The 21,555-nt window shown below is 39.1% G+C and overlaps 1 protein-coding gene across 1 annotated transcript in view; it reads left to right on the forward strand.

The window, feature by feature from the left end:
* The window catches only part of LOC139699043 (uncharacterized), a 757,338-nt gene extending 736,210 nt beyond the window's left edge, over positions 1 to 21,128 (forward strand). Inside the window, exons 4-5 of the mRNA XM_071598045.1 lie at positions 20,341 to 20,688; positions 21,082 to 21,128. Coding sequence (XP_071454146.1) covers positions 20,341 to 20,688; positions 21,082 to 21,128 — 395 coding nt within the window. The remainder of the gene's footprint in view (positions 1 to 20,340; positions 20,689 to 21,081) is intronic.
* Positions 21,129 to 21,555: the final 427 nt, after the last annotated feature.

Raw genomic sequence — 21,555 nt, forward strand, 5'->3', positions numbered from 1 at the left:
AAAAGAGAGATTTTTAGCACCCCGCATCAAATTTTCTCTTGTGAATTGGGATGTCTAACACCGATTCCACGATATTGTTCTAGATTCCCCATCGATCTCACGAAATTCACATTTTAAAGGAGGTTCGTCTCTTTTAACAAGTATCGTAAATATCAGTTTACTCAAACTAAGCTGAAATTGTTTTATTTTTTCTTGCACTTTGAAAAACATAATTTTATTTCCTAACCTTTTAAATATTTATTGAGATAACGTATTTATATAAAAGATAATATAGTATAAAAGATAACCTATAGTATAAAAGATAACCGTATATAGTATGAAAGATAACCTATTTTCCATCGACTCTGGAGGCGGTATTAACTAAAATATGTTCAATTTATATTCAATTATTCAACACGGCATTCAAATATGGCAATTAACTTGAATGCGGTGCTGCAGATTTTTCTTGCATACTAAATTTCTTAATGTTTTGACTTATTTCCATAAAGAATCATAATTGTATAGAATATCACTTTCAAACATCTTCCGTGTTACATTATTTAAACGTGAAATTGTAATCGGATCAATTCCAAATTGCAGCATTGTTGGACGTCGTGCTTAATTTATGGTACTTACACAAATTAAAAAATGCATTCTCGAATTTATTCTGATGCAATTAATAATGATATTGCAAAAAATCAAAAAATTTCTAATGCAGAAGTTGCTGATACTTTTCTTGTTGCGTAATTAAGGGATAATAAAATATTTAATTTTTATGAATCGAGTAAAATAGTAATTTGACGGATCACATAGTTGACGGGCGAACCTCCTTTACAGGATAATTACCTAGATCTGCGAAAAGTGAAGAGTCAGGCGTGATGTTGTGGAATCGAGACATAATAAAAACTTCGTTGCAATTTTCCACAGTTAAAACTTTATTGCCGACCATGGTTTCGATACACTGTATCATCATCAGGTCAATACGTATCACCTGATGATGATACAGTGTATCGAAACCATAGTCGGCAATAAAGTTTTAACAGTGGATAATTGCAACGAAGTTTTTATTATACCTAGATCTGTATTTAAAGTTTGATTCATCCATTATATTTGTTAAATCAGCGTTTACATGGCCATTTACTTGGCAAATTGACCTATAATCTGCTGAGCTTACCGAAATAATGGATGTATAACGTTCAAAGAGTCCTTTGATGAAAAGGTTTCCTATTATTTATTCGCAAAATGAACAAAATTCAATAGCCTTAGGCGAACTAGGATCTGGTTATGACATAATGGAATATTGGCAAAAGATGCCTCAACATGTATACACTCGTATATTTGAACTAATATTTGCTCAAATACAAAAACGTACGCATAAACATGGTTTGTATTAAAAGTATCGGGAAAGGTTTCGGTAAAATAGGTCTATTTCAGATATTGCTCCAATGCCTTAAAATTCTTCAAATTATATCCCATGAGTATCGACACACTTTTACCAGCGGTTTTTTTCCAACTTGAAGGCTCCCTGGTAGACAGATTTCGGGAGGTCCTTAAGGGTACGCGTGCAAGCTTCTTTGACGGCACTTGGGGTCCTAAAGTGCTGTACTTTAAGGGAGTATTTCAGTTTTGGAAATAGGAAATAATTTGCTGGTTCCAAGTCGGGACTACAAGGGTGTTTGGGAATCGGTGAAATGCCGTTGCAGAAGGTCTTCGCAAGTAGACACTCGATTCTGCTCTTGGTCGTCCGTCAAGACCTTCGGGACGAGTTTAGCGCAGATCTTTTGCTTCACCAAATTTTCATTGATTGATCGTACATTTAACTGACGGTCTATATTCAGCACTTCAAGCACACGTTAGGAAAAAATCGTTATCGCTACTTTTTTATAAAAACCTTGTATGCCTGTATAAATCATGTAATATTTGATTAAATCACAACAATTTTTCCCTTAAGTAAATATATTCGGATACTTGGGTTTCATTTGGTTATGAGCATGCATTATGCGAGGGAAGAAAGAATTGTTGAACCAATGAGTGGCAGAGTCAATCTTTCTTGCAGTATCCTGGTGGTCGTATCATCATCATCAATATGAGGTGCCGTTTTAATTCCTTCGATATCGCAAGAAAAGAAAAGGGCCCAGTACCTTTTTTAAGTCAAAACCTAGCCTTCTCTCTCTGAGAATCAAGGGGCCTAATTATCATAAGAGATTAATCAATATAATTCCTATAACGTACCCGTCACGCTTACTCTTCTCGTAGGAATTTTTAACAAATCTAAAGGATTTTCTCCGATTATTTTCCGATTGCTGAATTCATCTCATCCCAAAAAAAATCAGGACTTGATTAATTATTGATATTTTTTCATTATTTGTAGAAACATAATGAATGAATACGCTAGTTTTTGACGGCGAGTTGGAAAAAATATCGCCAATGGTTAACTGTGTGTAGAGCATGATAGAATACCTCATCCGTGTTCTCTCTACAATCAATTGCGTACACGAGAATTTTGTTTTTCTAATCGACGAAAATTCGTAAATCAACATAAAAGATTATTTCTCTGCCCGCAATAATGATGTTTCCATTATGAACTGCTTGTGCCGAATTCAAAGGCGATGCTATTTAACATTCAGATTCTGATGCTGGATTAGTACAATTAGTGACCCCAGTAATCTACCCATTAAAGGTCAGATTTGGGCGGCCCCTAACGTCTCTTTCTCTTCTAAGGATCATGTGAACTTCCTATTTTTCTTTGTCAAAGCACATCTGTTACGACTTCTACAGTTTTTAACATCATTATAGCTCATATCCAGACTTGTGAGATGGAGCTTCCGCAAATATTGGAAAGCGCCGAGTGTGTCTGGTTGTGGAGCCATCCTCTACTTTGAACCCACAAGAGCTCTTATGTGGGGATAAAAACGGTCAATGGCCAGGCAGAAACAGATTGAACGAGACCATTTCGGTAATGAAGCTTCGGCCCTTTCTCCGCCTTATGCTCTGATGGCCGCCTTACTATCCTTTGGTGGTCGTTCGTACTCTGGGAAGTACTTTGTCTTTATTTCCTTTTAATCCGCGGAGTTTTCTTCCATTATCCCAGGTTCTACTATGGCATGGATTCAGCTTGGGAAATCCCTTTACGGGAAATTTCCGTTTTAGATATGGCAAAGTTAATTTGAAGACGCGTTCCGGTCAATTAATTCTTGACATTTATTCAATTTATTTGGTGATGTTAGGCTAACCATTTGGAGTGTTAAGAATTCTGATAGAGAGTATGAAGGTATGAAGAAGGAAAAGGTGTAGGGAAAAACGGATATATCTGTGGCGAAAGTAAATTAAATGCCCACTACAATCACTTGCGGTTTTTAGGTAGATTCATAATATTCCTCTTAGTCCCTGATGATGATGTTATGGAACACTTTTACAGATGAAGTAATTCAGGGGACCATGAGCAAGGTCTGTTTTTCCGCTGCAAAGTTATACGTTCAATTACAATTCCGAAGGAAGACGGAGAATTATAGAAAAGCAAATGTCTTTGCTTGGTTGATTATTTCCTAGTATATTTGAGTAAATTATGAGCAGTGATATTTTTTCCTGGTAAGGTTACCATTGCCAGGTCTTATAGGTGTTTGCTAGAGTGAATTGGGTAGAATTTATGAATTTATTGCATAAAATAGTAGTAGATTGGAGGGAGACGACACTCATCCTTAACCTTAACATCATGACTGGTGCGAGTGGGGGACGGAGAATCCGGATGGGCTGAGGGGATGGGGAAGAGGATTAAGACATAATACCTTTTTTACCTGGGTTAGAGCCCATCACCACCCTATTCCTGGAGTAGAGTGGTTCTCGCCTGGTCTTCGCAATTCTAGAAATGAGCAATTTCCGTTTGGAATGAATATCCTAAATAAAAGTGAAGAGAGTAAAGTGCCAAAGGTTGCGAGATCGGCTGAACTCATCAGAACATCTTGGAAATCCACTACAAAGCGATCCTATGAGTTTCAAATGAATAATATTGGTAATGATAAGATTGGAGGCAATTCGTTCCCAAAGAGTTATTAATAAATTTGTATGTTCTTCTCATCTATTTGTAAACCTTCATACCAGCTTTGCAACAAAGTATGATTCAGATGAACGACAAAAGAGTTGTTATCTTTGAAATGAAATTAAATCTGTCGATTCATTTTCCTCATTTGCCATACAGCGTACATGATCCGCGAAATTTATATTTCAATTGCTTTTTACAAATGGCGTCATTGAAATATACCGAAGGAGGAAGGATAATTGAAAAAATGGGAAATAAAGTTACTTGGAATATTTCCCGTTAGATTTTGGTGATTACTGTTACACGGTTGCATATTCAAAATCAAGAGGAGTGACAAAGAAACCATGGAAATGTACTTACCATTGAAGCCAAAAAGCGTGAGCCTCGTGCATATTTTCTTAACTGTGCTTCCAAAGGTGTGCAATTCACTGCAAATCAAATTTTAAGAAATTGAGTTGGGAGAACTAGAAAACTCATTTCCTCCGCACAAAATATTGCTTTCATTATGAGTACACGTACTAAAGGTCTCAAAGCAGTCAGTATTGCACCGATAATTGCAGAGGGTGAAAACGTTCGTTTTGCTGCCATTAATTGGCTGGCAGGGAATCCGGCCTTTCATCAGAGCGACGTGAAATTGTTTCAGCTCAAGTGCCTGCCAGTCATTGAATTCAAACGTAGCAAACTCATTCACCTTTAACCAGTTCACACTGCGACAGTGATTGCCTGGATACTTTCGAAAACGATAATACAGTCAAAATTGTGCACAAATATTCCTAACACCAATACACGTATTCACGGAATTGGGATATGGAACATTGGATTAATTGAGGCAAAAAGATTGGCAGGAATCAAAATGTGGACATCGCACTCGAACGAAAAAAATAAATCTTCCATAATGAAAATCAAAGTTAAGTAGCATCAATAAAATATAGAAGCTATGAAGAAGTCATCGAAAATGAAAAGCGAGAAACCTTATTAGACGAAATACTGAATAATTATGCCACCTATTTCCGTAAATGCTAAGAATAATACCCAACAGGATCATTAATATTTATTTCCTAGCGACCAGAATTTGCACAGCATCGAACTGTGCAATGACATATTGAACTTGACTTTCTGTCATTGGTTTGGCAGAAATTCGACCATTTTTTGGATATTCACGCATGACATAGTGTTTAATTTTAGCTTATTGTGTCACTGGAAATGATTAAATTAATACTGAATGATTGGTTTATGATTATTCAACCAGCTCCTTCTTTAACGTCGTCGACGTAGGTCAGCTAAACGGCTGCAATCGACCTAAAATTGGAATTTCCGTACGAGAAAATAAAAAGTATTTTTAGACTTGAAATTAGTGTGCGATGTTACGGTTATTTTTCTATCTCGTCGTGGAGGTAAACAGGTTTGTGCTGGAAGCAGAAGGACGGAGAAGATTAGAGGGAACACACAAACCCGTGAGAATCCCATCTCTAAGTGTATCGAGCAACATTCATGTGTTCCATGATCTCAGTTGTCGGGTGTCTTCTCCTCTTCCACGTAACTCCCCCATTCGAACACCTACGCCCTCTCCCCTTCATCTCCCCCTTCAGTTCCCTCCTCCTTTTCCCGTCCCACACTATCCTCCATGCGCTGCTTCCCTCCGCCTCCCACGCTCAACCCTTTCACCAATTTCCAACCACTTACTCCCACTTCCGCTTTCAAGTCCTCGTTAGCCCACCTTCCGCCCGCGCCGTGACAGAGACGCCTTTCTCCAACCACTTACTTCAATTCTCTTCTCCCTCCCGTCCCAAACAGAGTAAACTCCGCTTGAGTGTGTGTGCGCGCGCAGAGAATGATCATTCGGAGTCTTCATCGTCAGTTCACCGGTAGAGTTGAGAATGGATTTTTTTCATCCCTCCCCCGCGAACCCATGGGCTTTCAAATTTTCTGGACTTCACCCTTCGTCGTTTTCCCTCGTATAACCCAGTCGTCCGGGTTCATAAGAAAGTTTGGCGTCCAAGTTCCTCTCGAGTTCTTTCTCATTATTGAAGGAGGGAAACTGGGGAGTGCCCATAAAAATCCTTGACGTCTTTTAACATTTTATGGCAGGCGGCCTATGGAATGACCCTAGTGCCTCTTTGAAATCGGACCTACTGGCGAAGACAGGATTCTAGTTATGGATCTCATAAGTTTTCAATCGACTGGTATCCTGTGAAATTCATTCCATTGGTGTCACAATCCTTCCGTACACAGTTGTCGCGTTCCTTCGTCCAAAGGCAGAGTGTCGCAAAATTTGACAAAAGACTTCCTTTTAGATCGGAAAGTAAAAAGAAAATCATCAACGCCCTTCAATATATTCGGAATATGGTTTACCCTGTGACTTGTAACTTTTTGTGGCTGTGGTTTGACTGCTATCCATTATAAAACATCAGTAAAATTAGAATAAAATAGTATAGTTAAAAGAGTAGAGAATAAATTCGTATATATTTTTCGAGAATAATAATAAATCACATTATAATTTTATCATCATTGCAAGTTTATCATAACATTTACCATCATGATAACCCATCCAAATTTTAGTCGAAATAATGTAGGAAAGCGGCTTTTGAATTCAACACGGATAGAATACGTTATTTTCTCATGTACGACCTATGATGATTTTCGATAGGCAAAATAGGTCAAGAGTAACATTTATTATAATGTACTCCACTCTCCAATGTCTCTGTACTCATTATAATTTACTGAATGAAGATAGCCTTATACTTTCTGACTAACTGGAATGCAGGTTGAAAAATCTCCCTTCTAGCATTCGAAATTCTTCAGTTCTAGCTTAATAAGAAGTTCCTTTGCAAAGATTTTATGTTTGCAAGCTCAGGAATTTGATGTTTTTATAAAACTAATTACGGTTGTGATATGAAAAATTCTGTATTTGGCCATTCATATCTTTTATCTTGCAAGTTAATCAATGCTATGCGAATAAAATACTCGACGTTGAAGCGTCATATTCCTCGATAATGATTTAATTTTAAGGACTGGCTAAACAAAATTTACAAAATTTAATTTAGGTTACACTTCTATTTTTACCACCTTTTTTAAGTAACTATGGCGGAATAAAGAAAAAATTGAAAAATAGTGAATATACGTATATTCAGGAATTCCATATAATCGTTAATCTGTGGATTTTAGTTTTCAGTCAAATATAATTTGATTGTTCAGAAAATTGAATAAATACGTTAAAAATATTTTTGGTGCAGTTTTTCTGCAAAATTTGGTTGCTTTTTATTGCAAAATCAAACTTTCCAAATAATATGCTCAAGCATCAGCGAAAGGTTAACTTTTTACATCGGTTAAAGATAAAAATCGGTTGGATAACTCTGAAGAACGAAATGAAAATTTATTGAACTCCTTTTTTAAATTACTAATAAAATATTACGTCCGTACACGATGATATAGTTTGTATAACGCCCTCAATGCTGTTATTATTACCAATTCTTTTTCTGGCAAAGAAATATTATTTTTCAAGGAATTTTGAAAAAAATTATCAGTTTATAAAATATATTTGTAGACGAAATCGTCGATATTGTTAATAATTTCTCAAAGTTAAATGAAAAAGGACCAGAGCTCTCAAGTAAACTTCGATTCCGCGAATGTGTAGGCTTACGGTATAGCTTTAATTATTTTCGAAATTCGTTTTTGGCATCAAAATTCAAAGGCTGCGCAAATTTTTAGAATGTAGAAAGCAAAATTTCCACATAATATTTTTTAAAATAATTTTGTAGTTGAGCTCCCTGGTGAAATAGTAAAGGTCAAAAAAAGTTGAAAAAATACCCTGGGGAGCACTGCTGCTTTGCTGAAAGATTACTAGTTATTTTATCCACACTCGGATGCATGGTCTCATTTTCATTTCCTCTGCAAACTTTCCATATCCGGCGAAACGCATTTAAATAATTCTCACATACATATTTTATGCTTTCAAATCCCACTCAATTGTTCATTTAAAATAATTAATCACTTGACTCTCGGGGAAGCGCCGCCCAAATTGAATACAACGGTGGATACAATTCCACCGCACGCATGTAGGGCCCACGACGCAAGTCCTCCGTGCGTGAAAACGAGAGTATAGCGGATTATTAATGACTGTTGTATAGTCGGGAGGACAGAAGGAGAGAAGACAGTGATGCAGGGCGAGTCCAATTCCTCGTGAACGAGGGATGCTTCTCCGCACACCACGCCTCCATTCCCCCTCCCCGATCAACCCCATCGAACCACCTCTTCACCTCAATTTCTCCGCCCACGCCGCCAGTCAGTCCAAACCCATCAAATCCACCCTCCAACCCCCCCCCTACCCACTTCATCCCTTCCACTCGCCCACGTCCCACCCTCAGCGCCAAACCGAGCGCGAGAGCACTCCAGCGCCAGACTCAATTATGTAATTGCGTTAAAATATATATTACCGCTCCTCGCAGGTGGCATAGTGAGAACTCGTCCGGAACTCGAGGATTGTGTTGTAACCTGGCCGTGGAATGGAGGCGGGGGAATGGAGTGCTGGGACTGAGAAAGGAAGGGAACTCAATGCAGAGGGGGGGGATGAGAGTCTATTGAAACAAGGGGGATTGAAAAGGGCAGGGGGTGGTGGTTGAGAGAGAGGCAGATGTGTGCGTGTAGAGTGAATGGCTTGATTCGAAGTCCCATCACTGTTCAGTTTATCACGAGAAACTTAAGTTTAGTTGGTGGTTAGAGTAACAGAAACCTTTAATGAACCGTAGCCTTTATATATGACAAATCTCCACGTTACAAATACGGCTTATTTTCCTGCATTCACCACCAACTCGACAGGGAAATAGATGCAGGATATATTGAGAGCAAATTAATTGTGGATAATTGTGATATTTAGGTATCATCATCAATAATAATCCTCCATTTAGATATAAAATTTTAATAATGAATTTTCGGTATGAGAAGTAGAGGAATTAAAAGAATGGATGGGATTAAGTGGGGTTGTAAATATATGGAGCTGCAAAAAAGTCAAAGTTTTACATAGTTTTAGGATGATTAAAAGTATTTTTAGACGGAGTTAAGAAATAAAATCTCTCTGTCTACGTCAATCCTACTTTAAATCTACTCTAGGATTACTTCTCAGTAGGTAATATTAAGCAAAAAAAAGTAATGGCAAGAAAAAATACGTATAAATAAGAAAAAATGAAATTAGTGCAGGATACGGCGACGGTTAAGGCTCAATATCGGGATTAATTATCTTGTTGATTGACCTCTTGTATTAATAGGAACGATCGAATTGATTTCAGCAAAAGGCCTTTGGAAGATGTACCAACAGCAGGCGGAAACAGGACCCATGAAGTCCCTCCTAACAATGAATTTATCCTCCCTGGTTGTTCCTAATACACCTACATTTTCCTCGACCGCTTTAGTTTTAACTCAACCTGAGATACATTCATTACGCTGCACGAGAGTTGTGTAATTTTTCTTTGGCCCCATTAACTCAACCCCAGATGAATTTAGTGCGCAGCGGGAAAATTGTATTTTAGAGGTCTGTGAAGCGAATTCACCGTGCCCACCTTACCATAAACAATACTTTTATGGATATGAATAGTTCATATAATACACGCTTCCGTTCGGTGTAATCGTAAAGACGCAATCTAATCTCATAGCATAAGGCGAGGACTGAATTTTCAAATATTAGTCATCCAACCAAAATATCTTTTCCAGGCATTCCTTCCACATTTTTTCTAATATTTATTCACAGCCGAGAGAGAAAATGTACTCCGAATGACCAAGGAGCTAAAAACTTAGCATGCTGCCCTATCGTTAGAAAATGCATGATCTAATCAAGTCATTTTGTAAAAATTGTGACCAGATTTGAAACTGAAATCGCGAAATTGGCCCCTTCACTAATTATAATAAAACCTTTACTATGAAATAATCAATTTTAATTAAAGGAAAAATTATTGTAATAATCAATTGGTACAAGTATTCTTATACTTAACGTGGCTCAAATGATTATGTGGGTACCTTCTACGTCATGTCGTTAGTAAGGGGAGAATCAAAGGATGGCCTATTGCGTAGTGATAGAAAAATAGCACATACTCCTAATAGGAAACGAATAACTTAACATGATTTTACGTTCAATTGTATCTTACTCGCGTATATTTCTAACTTATCAAGTATGTAATCGTGGGATGTAAAAACTTGAAAACATTTCATTTCCGGAATGAGGTTATGACCGTTCCTATTGCTTGAAGGTATTTCTGCTGCTCAGTAATCAGTCTTTTCAATATAATTCTTCAAAGGTGATTTCCACATTTATACTCTGCTCTACTCATCGCCGCGGAAACCTTCGAACGAACATTACTCACCTCTACGGGGAGGAGATTCACAGGAAGATAAGGAGATTCGAGAAGCTCAGAACGAGGAAGGAGAGACTTTTGACATCGTTAGCGTTCCTTCAACGATGCAGAGACACGGAGACGATTCCTACCTGCGTAGAAGTCAAACACCACCTGAACACACCCAAGGCTAAGAAGATCCTCCGCCGCTGCAGCGAAGACCTTCTGAGAGAGAGAATTCACGATAAACGTTGGAACCTCGACCGCCTCTCCGAAGAATTGTACTATATTCATTTGGAGCTGGCTGCCACCCTACAAGCTGACGATTGGGACACAACCGAGCGGATTACGTACGACTCTTCCCGAGCCAGTCTAATGGCGACGCGGGAAAAGCAAGTCAACAAATTCAACAAACTTCATTGTAAGCAGCATCCACTGACCTCGATTAATGGGGCTGACAATGGCCAATCGGTTGTGAACTTGACGGACCTTCATTTAGATGAAGCCACCCTCGCAGTCTTATCTAAGGGTCTGAACTTCGCTTTGACCCCAAGGACGATACCACTTGAGAAGATCATCGCGGAGGTAGAGTCATCGATCCGGAGACTTCCGAAGGCGGCCGCCGACGAAATCCGAGAAGATGTCGCACGTATCCTCCATGGCGCAAAACCACCAAGATCAAACACCATCGGCAAAGAAAGGAGAGCACTGAAGGAGCTAAGGGACAACGAGAGTATAATCATTTTACCAGCTGACAAAGGCAACGCAACAGTCCTGATAAATAGAGAGGATTACGAAGGGAAAATATCGCTCATCCTCAGCAGTCCGACTTATAGGAAATTGAAAAGCGATCCGACTGCCAAGACGGAGAGAAGCACAAGGGCTATCATTAAACGATCGCTTATTCCAAAAGAAGAGCAACGACGCCTGCTTCCGACTGCACCGAAACCACCGAGACTGTACGGCCTGCCCAAAATTCACAAGAAGGATGTACCTCTCCGACCGATTGTGAGCCAGATTGACGCTCCGACTTACCAACTCGCCAAGTACTTGGCGCGGTCTCTGCAGGACCACGTCGGACAGACACCCAGCTTCGTAAAAAACTCGACGCATTTCATTGACGTAATAAGAAACATCACCATCCACGACAACGATCTCATGGTCAGCTTCGATGTTGAATCGCTTTTCACCAGCGTCCCTATTGAGGAATCGCTGAATATCATCAAGGAACTCACCTCCCGCGGAATCCCTAAGGACTTTCCAGGATTGGTGGAGCATTGCCTCCGCAATTCCTTCTTCCTATGGAATGGTGACCATTACGAGCAGATGGAAGGAGCTGCGATGGGCTCACCCCTCTCCCCGGTTGTGGCCAACCTCTACATGGAGAGCTTCGAAAAGAAAGCACTGGAATCCTGCGACAAGCGGCCCTCACTGTGGCTAAGATATGTCGACGACACTTTTGTCATTTGGTCACACGGAGAGGAAGAATTAAAAAAGTTCCTGAAACATCTGAACTCACAGCATCAAGCCATCCACTTCACTATGGAGGTGGAAAAGGATCATCAACTGCCCTTCTTGGACGTCATGGTGAAGAGAAATACAGGGAATGGGAGGCTTGGACACAGAGTATACAGGAAGCCTACTCACACCGACCGCTACCTTAATGCTGCATCGCACCACCATCCCAGTCAGAAGACCTCACTGGTAGACACACTTGTCAACCGAGCATATAAAATATGTGACTCCGATTCTATTGCCAACGAGAAGAAACACTTGACAAATGCCCTGCAAAGGAATGGATACAGCGCTCATATGATCCAAAAAAGGGCCGAGAAGGAAGAAAAGAAGAGACAAACCACCGCTGTTCCTGACAGAGAGGAAGACTCCAGACCACGTCCGAAGGCTTACGTCACCATCCCCTTCATCGCAGGGACTTCGGAAAGAATCGCGAGGGCTTTAAGGAAACATGATGTGGTGACCAGATTCAACTGCGTCACCAAGATAGCTGACACCCTACCCGGACCCAAGGATGGAATTTCACCGTTAATATCAGAAGGCGTGTACCAAGTGCCATGCTCCTGTGGCAAATGGTACATCGGTGAAACGTGCAGAGCGCTGAAAACACGCATGAGTGAACACCAGAGGGCAACCAAGGCCAAACAGTTTAGAGCATCGGCCATCGCTGAGCACGCCTGGAGTGAACCTGGACACTCTATTCTCTTCGACGACGCTAAAATAATAGCGAAAGAAGGAAAATACTTCCAGAGAATAATCAGAGAGGCCATTGAAATCGTTAAAAGGCCAAAAAATTTTAACAGAGAGGATGGATACCCACTCCACAGTGCGTGGAAACGAATAATCCCGCGCAAATATGAGGACGTTCCCTGATTGGCCAAGAAATTTCCCGGTATTGGCGCCGGATTTTTCCTATATAAGACGGGACAACAAGCTTCTTTTCATCCTTGACCTGAGGACGCCAGCAGGATAGCTGGCGAAACTGTTGTACTTTTAAACGACATACGCGGACGCAGCCCGAAAAATGTGGAAATCACCTACTCATCGCCGCGGAAACCTTCGAACGAACATAATTCTTCAAAGTTCTCTATTCATTAGGCATTAGGTTGTTTCATTAGGCTTCAGTGCGTTCTTTTCAGAATACACCGACCATCGACTCCATGAAGTTCTGAAATGAAAGGAATTAGGAATGAAGGGGACATTTTAGATGTAAATTCTTGTTGTTCTGAATAAAACCGCTGGTCTTATTTAAATTATTTATTCTACTAAAAATACTATATAAATATTCATTTCCCAGCCAATTATTAGCGACGGAATATCGTTCAATTATCAAAAACGTATATTTTCAGAACTCACTTTGTGGGAGAGAGATATTGCTAATTTACCAAATAATACAATCTCGACAAATTCCCACCGGGCATTGATTAATGAACAACTAGTTTCACCCAATCATTAATGCATTGTATGGAACGTTTTGAAGTTTACCCACATTGTTTTATCAAGTAAATTGAAAATTAACGCCATTATCCGTTGGAATAATACTGGCTTTTTAATATGACTATGGCTCAATTACTTTATTGAGAGATTAAAAAGCATTAATTTTCCCATAACAGATTCAAATTGAGTGCACACGATGATTAAATTGTTATCCAATATCTATTATGCTCTTTTTTTGTGAAATGGGTTTTGGAAATGTGATATCGTCCGCTAATGTTGCTCAATGCGTATTTCATAACCATGGTTAACTTTTGAAAACCTATAGTATCCACTGATTGAATTATCGTTGATCCAAGTGGGGGAAGGTGGAAAAGAAGTGGGGTTCTGGACTGTATGTTTTTGCTCGTTGGACGGGTTAGGGTGGCGCAATTCCTCATAATGTTCCGCATTGTTTCATTAGGTACGTGACGCGACTTGAGAATTGGCTTCTCTCCATTCCCATCGCATTCGCCAGTCTCTTCTCCCCGTCCCCTCCTTGGATTCACTCAGTCGCAGATGGAGAATGAAACTCTTTTTGCCCCGTTTTGACTTATTTAATTTGCCCAGCGTCTCTCCCTCCCCGTCTCTTAAGGCAATCGGGAGGATTTTCCGACGGTCGATAAGCTTGGAAGTGTGTTGATATATTACGGAAGTACCGACCCTGTAATTCATTCCAGAGTTGTAAACATACGTACGCGCCCTTTAGATTTCCCCTTAAAATATCTAGATCTAGGAACTAAAATCATAATCTATAAATGGGCAAGAATTATTTCATTTAATCTGTTACTATCCTGTTTCCCTTCACTATAAATTCGAGTTCATCACTTCCAATCCGAATTAGCACGATAAAACATTTCAAAAAGTCGACGTTTAATATTTCTCAAATCTGGGAAACTGAACGTAGTTTGAAAAAACACATCCCCAATAACTAGCATAAGTTTACGACGATATATTACTTTGATAAGATGCGTGAAGTTCATGATATTATTATTATTCAACATGATATTATTGGTTTTAATACAGCTAGAATGTCGCATTTATCTGCAAATTGCGGTGAGTCATTATACTATGGTAGCATAACCAAAACTTTAACCATATCAAATATTTATTGAGTACATATTCCTTTTATATCATGAAAAAATGAACATGGGAGTTATGTCTAATTTTTCTACTTAGCGATGAGCATATTTATGAGCATCATAAATTTAAAACGATGCCAATCGTTCGACTAACCGATGAAAAAGTTCCGTAAGCATACTTTCCACTGATAAACTATCTCATATTTTTATGAATGATCGCTTTTGTTATTGTTAAAAATTTGCTGTGTAAAATGAATCACGATCCTGCGGACTTGTGTGCCACTCGACGATGTTGCATGCGCGTATTTTAATCAGTAATTGCAATAATATTAGCGAAATCCTACGTGAAGGTGTTTTTTCATCTCTTTTTTTCTAAGTATGTTTTTATTAAATTGGGCGATATTTCATACTCTTAAAGTGAACTGTAATATTTGATGTGCAAAATATATTTAGGGTATTCAAGAAATATTAAGCCAGTCAACCTGAGGATAACATTCAACACTTTGCGCATTCAGACTCATATGGTGGGTACGGGATGAGATTTAATCATAAGAAAACGAAGATCATGAGATTCTCAACACAAAGAAGGGTCTCTAACATGTACGCTAAATTTAGTTCAAATACGTTTTAATAAAGCGTAAAGCTAATCATATTCCAGCTGAATTAAAAGTGATCCAGGTTTACCTCTCTCTTCTTTTAAAGCAAATTATATTCCATTGAGCTTCCACTGTAAACTTCCTAGAAGAAGATATTGTCTCTAATGGGTTGAAATAATGGAAAGTGACATTATGGAAATTAAAAAAATATTTTAATTGGAATGAGGAAATTAATTGTAAATCAGGATTAAATTGTACTTCCAATTGAAACTTCACAGTAATTTACAGCTCGTCACCTTTTTTGTATTCTTACTCTTGTTTCTTAAAATTGCGATATGGTCTGAATAAAATCAAATCTCTGTCGCAGTTAAATTACTTGATTGAAAATTTTTAAGCCATGCACAGTTACGTTTTTTGGGTGAACTTTGTGTCCGATAATTAAATATTTTTGATTAATAGACCAATAAGTATTCATCGGATACCACATTTTCTGCTGCTAGTTCAGTGCATATTCTAGTAGGCTTCGAGCGCATTCGCAGGATTAGATTAAAGGGAAACAATAGAACCCACGTGAAAAGAGTTACTAATGAAAATTTTCATTTTTGGCAAATATGAATTATCATTTTACCTTAAGATAACGTTCAACCCTTTTGTGCGCAGCTCCAAAGAAATAATTAATGCAAATAAGGAATACAAGTGGAAAATATTCGAAGGTTAACTTGGGCGTTAGAGAACTAACTTTAGCCCACTATTACTAACTTTTATAAATTTAGATTGTGAAATGGGACGTCTTATACAATACAATTCCTAAATGTGTCCAAATCTTGATTATGCATCATTTTGAGTCCTATTCCGTCCATCATTCACAATGTTAAAATTTTCCAAGTCCATAATCTGACTGGTTTGATTGTAAATGTTCGCCTCTATAAGTTATTGCTCCCCTCTATAAAATATGTATTCATGGGTATTTTAATGGATAAATACCCATGCGGATATTTACAATGTTTCAAAAATGCTCTTTAAATATTTTTGGCATAAAAAATGCAAGCTTTATTTCTATATAGCACTATTTATTCCATGCACATGAGTTTTGCTCCCGTGTATGCCGTAATATAATAAATTTCAACTTCTATCCTTTATCAATTATACTCCCCGTTTAATATGGTATTTTTAAATTTTATCGAAAACTTATGTTTATAATTATTACAATTTTACGGTCATACGCTTGGGTTTTCCGTTGAACAATGAATGTACTCATGGAGTTAGCATCGTGAGGTTCCTCAGAATATTTTTCAGTAGATTTTTAGTACTTTTAGTTCTATATCAATAATAGTAATTTTTTTAATTACCTCGTTTTTTGTTTTAATTTGATAAATGCATTAGGTTTTTCATTCGCTAAATAGAGAACCAACTTCAATATGCATCGCTAGACTTCTATTCTGCATTTAAGGGGTCTCTTGGGAGCCATAAACATTTTCAACGATCAGATATCTACTGCAGTGACTTGGTACGTTTCAACCCATTATATTTCCAGTATCACAACGACTCGAGACATAATCGATAATCGTCCAACAATATTACATTTGTTTTCATTAATTATCAAAGTCAATTAAAGTCTAAAGGATTTATTAACAGAGTGAAAGATTTTGAAAGAAGTTTGAAAAAATCTAATTCAGGAAATTACGACAAAATGTTTAGATAGTATTTGCATTTCTTCTTTGAAAGATCATTTTATATTATTTCCCAGGGCTTATTTAATATGAAATGTGTTCACCGAGTCGATGCTATGAGTATTCCCTATAAAATTACCAAGAAGTAACCTATCAATAAGCTTTTGAGCTATGAGACACTTAAATAACAAAGATTTACGACACAATCGTTGCTATTTGTGAGAATAAAACATTTCGCACAAATTGAGGCCGATATATTTGATCCCCAAGGACTATTTCCGATTATTTTTACAGTTACTTCCTGAGAGCATAAACAACACCTCCCACCATTTTTCTCCCCGAACGCATTGATTATAAACACCAACACTGTCATCCGTCAAAGGTTATCACTGCAGTGCCTGGCCAAACTTCGCCTTCCGTGGCCCATAACGCGCCGGAATTAGCATAAGCTCCCAGCATTTTTCCCTGGGACCACGATAAAAAAGCACCGTTCCTCCGAGGAGAATTTGGAAGGAGGGTGGGTGGGAAGGGCTTTGAAGATTTTTCCCGGGGGTGATAAATTTGTATCACGTGAGGTGCGGTTGTGAGGGTGGCCGGGAGAGGGAAGGATGCTGCAGCGGCGATCGCTGCCTCCGCAGCCGCGGGATATTATTTATCTCCCCCTATCCCCTCCGCTTTTAATTCCGTCGGCTGCTGAGATCAGAGAAATGGTGAAGAAGATGGGGGGTTGTCTTCCGCGGACGGCATTAAACGGCTCCGCCCCATTCTCCTCCCTACCATCCTCTGAGGGCAATATTTTCGGAGAAAACCGCCTCTTATATATTAGAAAGTACCGTAAAACTTCACGGCGTTCGCGTACTTGTTTCTGGAAGTTGAACCCCCCGCGGGTGGGTGAGGAGAAGGCAAAGGAAGGAACGGGATAAAAAGGGGCCGGGGAAAAGACTTCTTTAACTTCCGTGCAATGCAGTTCCCTGCGCTTTTAAGTGTTTTCGGATGGGAATCCTGCCGGTGCAGCAAGTAGTTTCATGGTTCTTTTTTGGCGATTTCGCAGTGAGTATAGCTTAGACTGCGGAAAGAAGCATTTTCCTGAGGAATAAATTTGAATTGTTTCGTGCCTGAAGTGCAAAACGACTCAGTTATTTTCTATTAAAATTTGAGCGCAGAATAATGATCAACCAGCGAGAAAACCAGAGCTATATAATAATGGAACGTTTATGTAATTTAATCCATCAGTAAATGCTTTTAAATAGTGTAAAGAAAATTATCTTTTGAAAGTAACTTCTACGATTCTGCTTAATTTATTGTCATTGAAAACAAGAATTACAATAGCAATGGTTATAAGTAAACCGATATTCACACAGCTTACCTCAAATGCTATTTTATCCACTACCTACAGGAAAGTTTTGTGAAACTAACAGAGGTATTTTAATATTAGGACAGGAAATATTGTAAAAATATTGTGGGATATGAAACAAATTCAAAGTGCAAAAATCATTCGCCTTGACCGGGCAAATGATTTTTACATATTGAAATTATTGCATTCTAATGCACATTAGTCGATGACTCCGTTAAAAGTTACTGTTGCGGCAACTTTCCCATTTTCTTTAAATTCATATTTTCATCTCTCAGAATTCTTCAAATTTTAATTGGTAGTTAGTTAGGTAGGTAGTGGATAAAATAGCATTTGAGGCTAGGAAATGTAAGAGGAGATAAGATAGATAAGTGTAAATACGCTATTTTTGAGGCATTAATTTGGAGAATGGGAGGCAAATGAGATATATTCGTAGGCCAATGAAAAAAACACTTGTCATGGTATCATTCTTGTATCGCAGTCTGCCGTCCATGATCACTAAGCTGTGATCGTTATTTATATCTGCGTCGGGGTAGCTCTTACTCGTCTTAACTTGGTTCTTCCTGACAAGGATGTACATAGTCAATTTGCTATCGTGCATTGTCTCCTGGCATCTTCTTCTCGAATGTTGATGGAAGATCGTATTTACCACTGCCATGTTTTTCTCGTTGCAGAATTCTATCAGTTTCTCTCCCGCGGCGTTTGTTTTCCCAACCCGAAATATCTCACGCTACTTCCCTCTCGCCCCTAGCCGACCACATCTATCTCCCATTACTATGAGGTTTTTCTTCCCTTTTACTGTTCCTAGAACCTCTTCTAGTTGTTCGTATACTTCCTTTCTACTTCTATTTCCTCATCTGAATGGCCGTACGTCGTCATATACACCTGTACTATGGCTGTATCCGTAGGTTCTGCGTCTATCATCAGTTTCCTTTCATTGTATTGCCAGCACGATATTATTTTCCTTACCAATTTCTTCGTGAGTATGATGCCTACACCTGCCATTTTCTGGTTGTCTCCCGAGTATATCACCCTGTAGCCGTCGCTTCAGAAGTCGTTCGCCCCTGCCCACTTCATTTCGCTCAATCCCATGATGTATATCCCAGCCTATCCACCTCCGGCTTTGCATTTTCTAATTTCCAGCACACCCCTAATGACCTCACTAACTAAAATATCCCCTATTCTGCATTTATTCAACTTGACTGTTCCCCTCCCGGTAGTCCCCACCCGGAGATCCGATTGGGGTATTAACTAACATCCGGAATATTTTACCCGGAGTAAGGCCATCATGTCATATTTGAATGCAAGCCACCACATTATTCTAGGGAGAATAATGTGGTGGCACCTTCCACATAGGTGATTTGATTTGAGACATATCGTTTGCATCATTATTAGACAGAGAATATTGTCTCTCATGCAAGTCAAAAAAACAATTTTAGGATGACATCATATAAGGACGATAAGTGTTACGGACAATGGACACTTGGGAGTTCTTGATCAAAAATCATATGGCATTTAAATGTGTATCAGCTCATTTGAAGGACAATGGTCGACTGTTCCACGTATTTCAATCAATTTTGATGACCCAAAAATCAGAGCTAAGGACGGAAACGGGACTTGTGCTAAATGGTTTCAACCTAACGGCGGTCAATGTTTGGTCAGTGAAGTTTTCACATAAACTATATTTTAGCAAAATGCTTCCTGCTTTTGCAACCAATTCCTTAGGTTGTTTTTCTTCATCAAAAAAATTAAAATAAGAATATATGAGTAATATGAATTGATGAGAGGAGGAATGGTTAAGGAATCAGTAGCTAATATATATTATATTTTATAAAATACTAGAAATACGCGTTCCTAGTTCCTATTCATTAAAAGGTCTCTTTTCTATAAAAGAGACCTTTTAATGAATTCAGTGATCTCCAGCTCAAATTAATGAAATTCCATAATGACTGAACAAGTAATCTTTGTATATTCTTAGAATAACCGCATAATAATTGCACATGTAGTCTAATTACTGTAAAAATTTAGTTTATTTATTCAGTGAAATCAGCAAAAGCTAATAAAAAGATATTCTTAAAATCTACTTCTTTCGCTCATCAAAGACCTTAAAATGCATTACAAAAAAGCGATGTAAGTTACACACAAATGGGCGGACTGACATTTTTTCTCTCCATCATCATTGAATCAATATTTTTCCTTTCCTGGTGGGTTACGCTTCCCCCTCAAACCCCATTTTTTTCCACCCCCCGTGTACTGAACTCCATAGATCGTAAGTTGCACTCGCCAACTGAACCCGTTGTTTTCTTCTCGACCCTCAGATCTCCTGCACCGAGTGATCCTCTTGAGTGGGTCGGCACTCAGCCCGTGGGCCCTCCAGCGGGACCCGCTCTCCGTTAAGAGGAAAGTAGCCGAGCAGACGGGCTGCCACGGTGACCTGCTGGAGGACGACATCGCCCCTTGCCTCCGCGACAAGACCCTGGAGGAGCTGTTGGCCGTCTCGCCCGATCCCCCGCGCTTCCTCCCCGGCTTCGCGCCCTTCGTCGACGGCGCTGCCGTGCTCCTTTCCACCGAGACCGCCGGAGACGTGCTGTCAGCCACCGCGGCGGCCGCCGCCTCGCCACCCCACGGCTCCTCCTCCAGCCAATCGGGGTCGTCCGAATCGGAAGGTAAGTTGGACGACCAAATGCGGCAGTCCATTTCCTTCTCAGTCCCCGGTTTCCTTTCGACAACAATGGAAATTTTACGAGGTGCGTCGTCGGGATCTGCTGGCGTTAGTTACGCCGTAGGTCTACGCCCGTGCAGGTTGTGGGTTTAAATGGTGGGGGGTAATGTTTTATCTCAATTTCTAGCATAGGCGCCAAGACGCCAGCACGATTAATTAAGGCCTTTGATTTGGTTTAAGTGTCAATTTCTCCTTTGGAACTCACGCTTTCCAATTCAGCAAAGTACGGTGAGTTCACAATAATGACGTTTTCTCACCCAGCTTCCACCCCATTTTATCGTTTGTCGTTTCAATTTAAGTCATTTTTCGCCATTTTCATGTTTTTTTTCCCAACCAGCACCCGGTTCACTCCATTTATGTCCCCTAGCCAAGGAATACGAGTAATATGATCAAAACACATTTCGTTACTAACATCTGTTACCTCAAATTGAACTACCGAGTGCGTGTGCGATGCGATGGGAATGTAAACTGACTAATCACTCTGCTGACAAATAAAGTCAAGACTCAAGATGACGGACGTGGAAAAAATCACGTGAAAATAAATTCGTGTTTTTTCATTTATTCGTTTCAAACAATACGGATATTTTCTTAAGTGAAAAAAGTGGTGCACTATCGGTGGAAAAAAAAACCTCGTTATTCATCTCTTTGCTGATTTTTTTAAATGTTCCATTCAAGAGATACAATCCAAAGATTTCTCAATTTTGTAAAACCTCCTTTTTCTAATCTTAATGCCATGTATATACGCAGAACGGTAGGAAAAAACACAGTACTCGAGGCATCACTATACTGCGGAAGAAAATTTTCTCGAAGG

The sequence above is a fragment of the Hetaerina americana genome, unplaced genomic scaffold (assembly GCF_022747635.1).
Source record: "Hetaerina americana unplaced genomic scaffold, ioHetAmer1.1.p SCAF_9, whole genome shotgun sequence".
Classification (NCBI taxonomy): domain Eukaryota; kingdom Metazoa; phylum Arthropoda; class Insecta; order Odonata; family Calopterygidae; genus Hetaerina; species Hetaerina americana.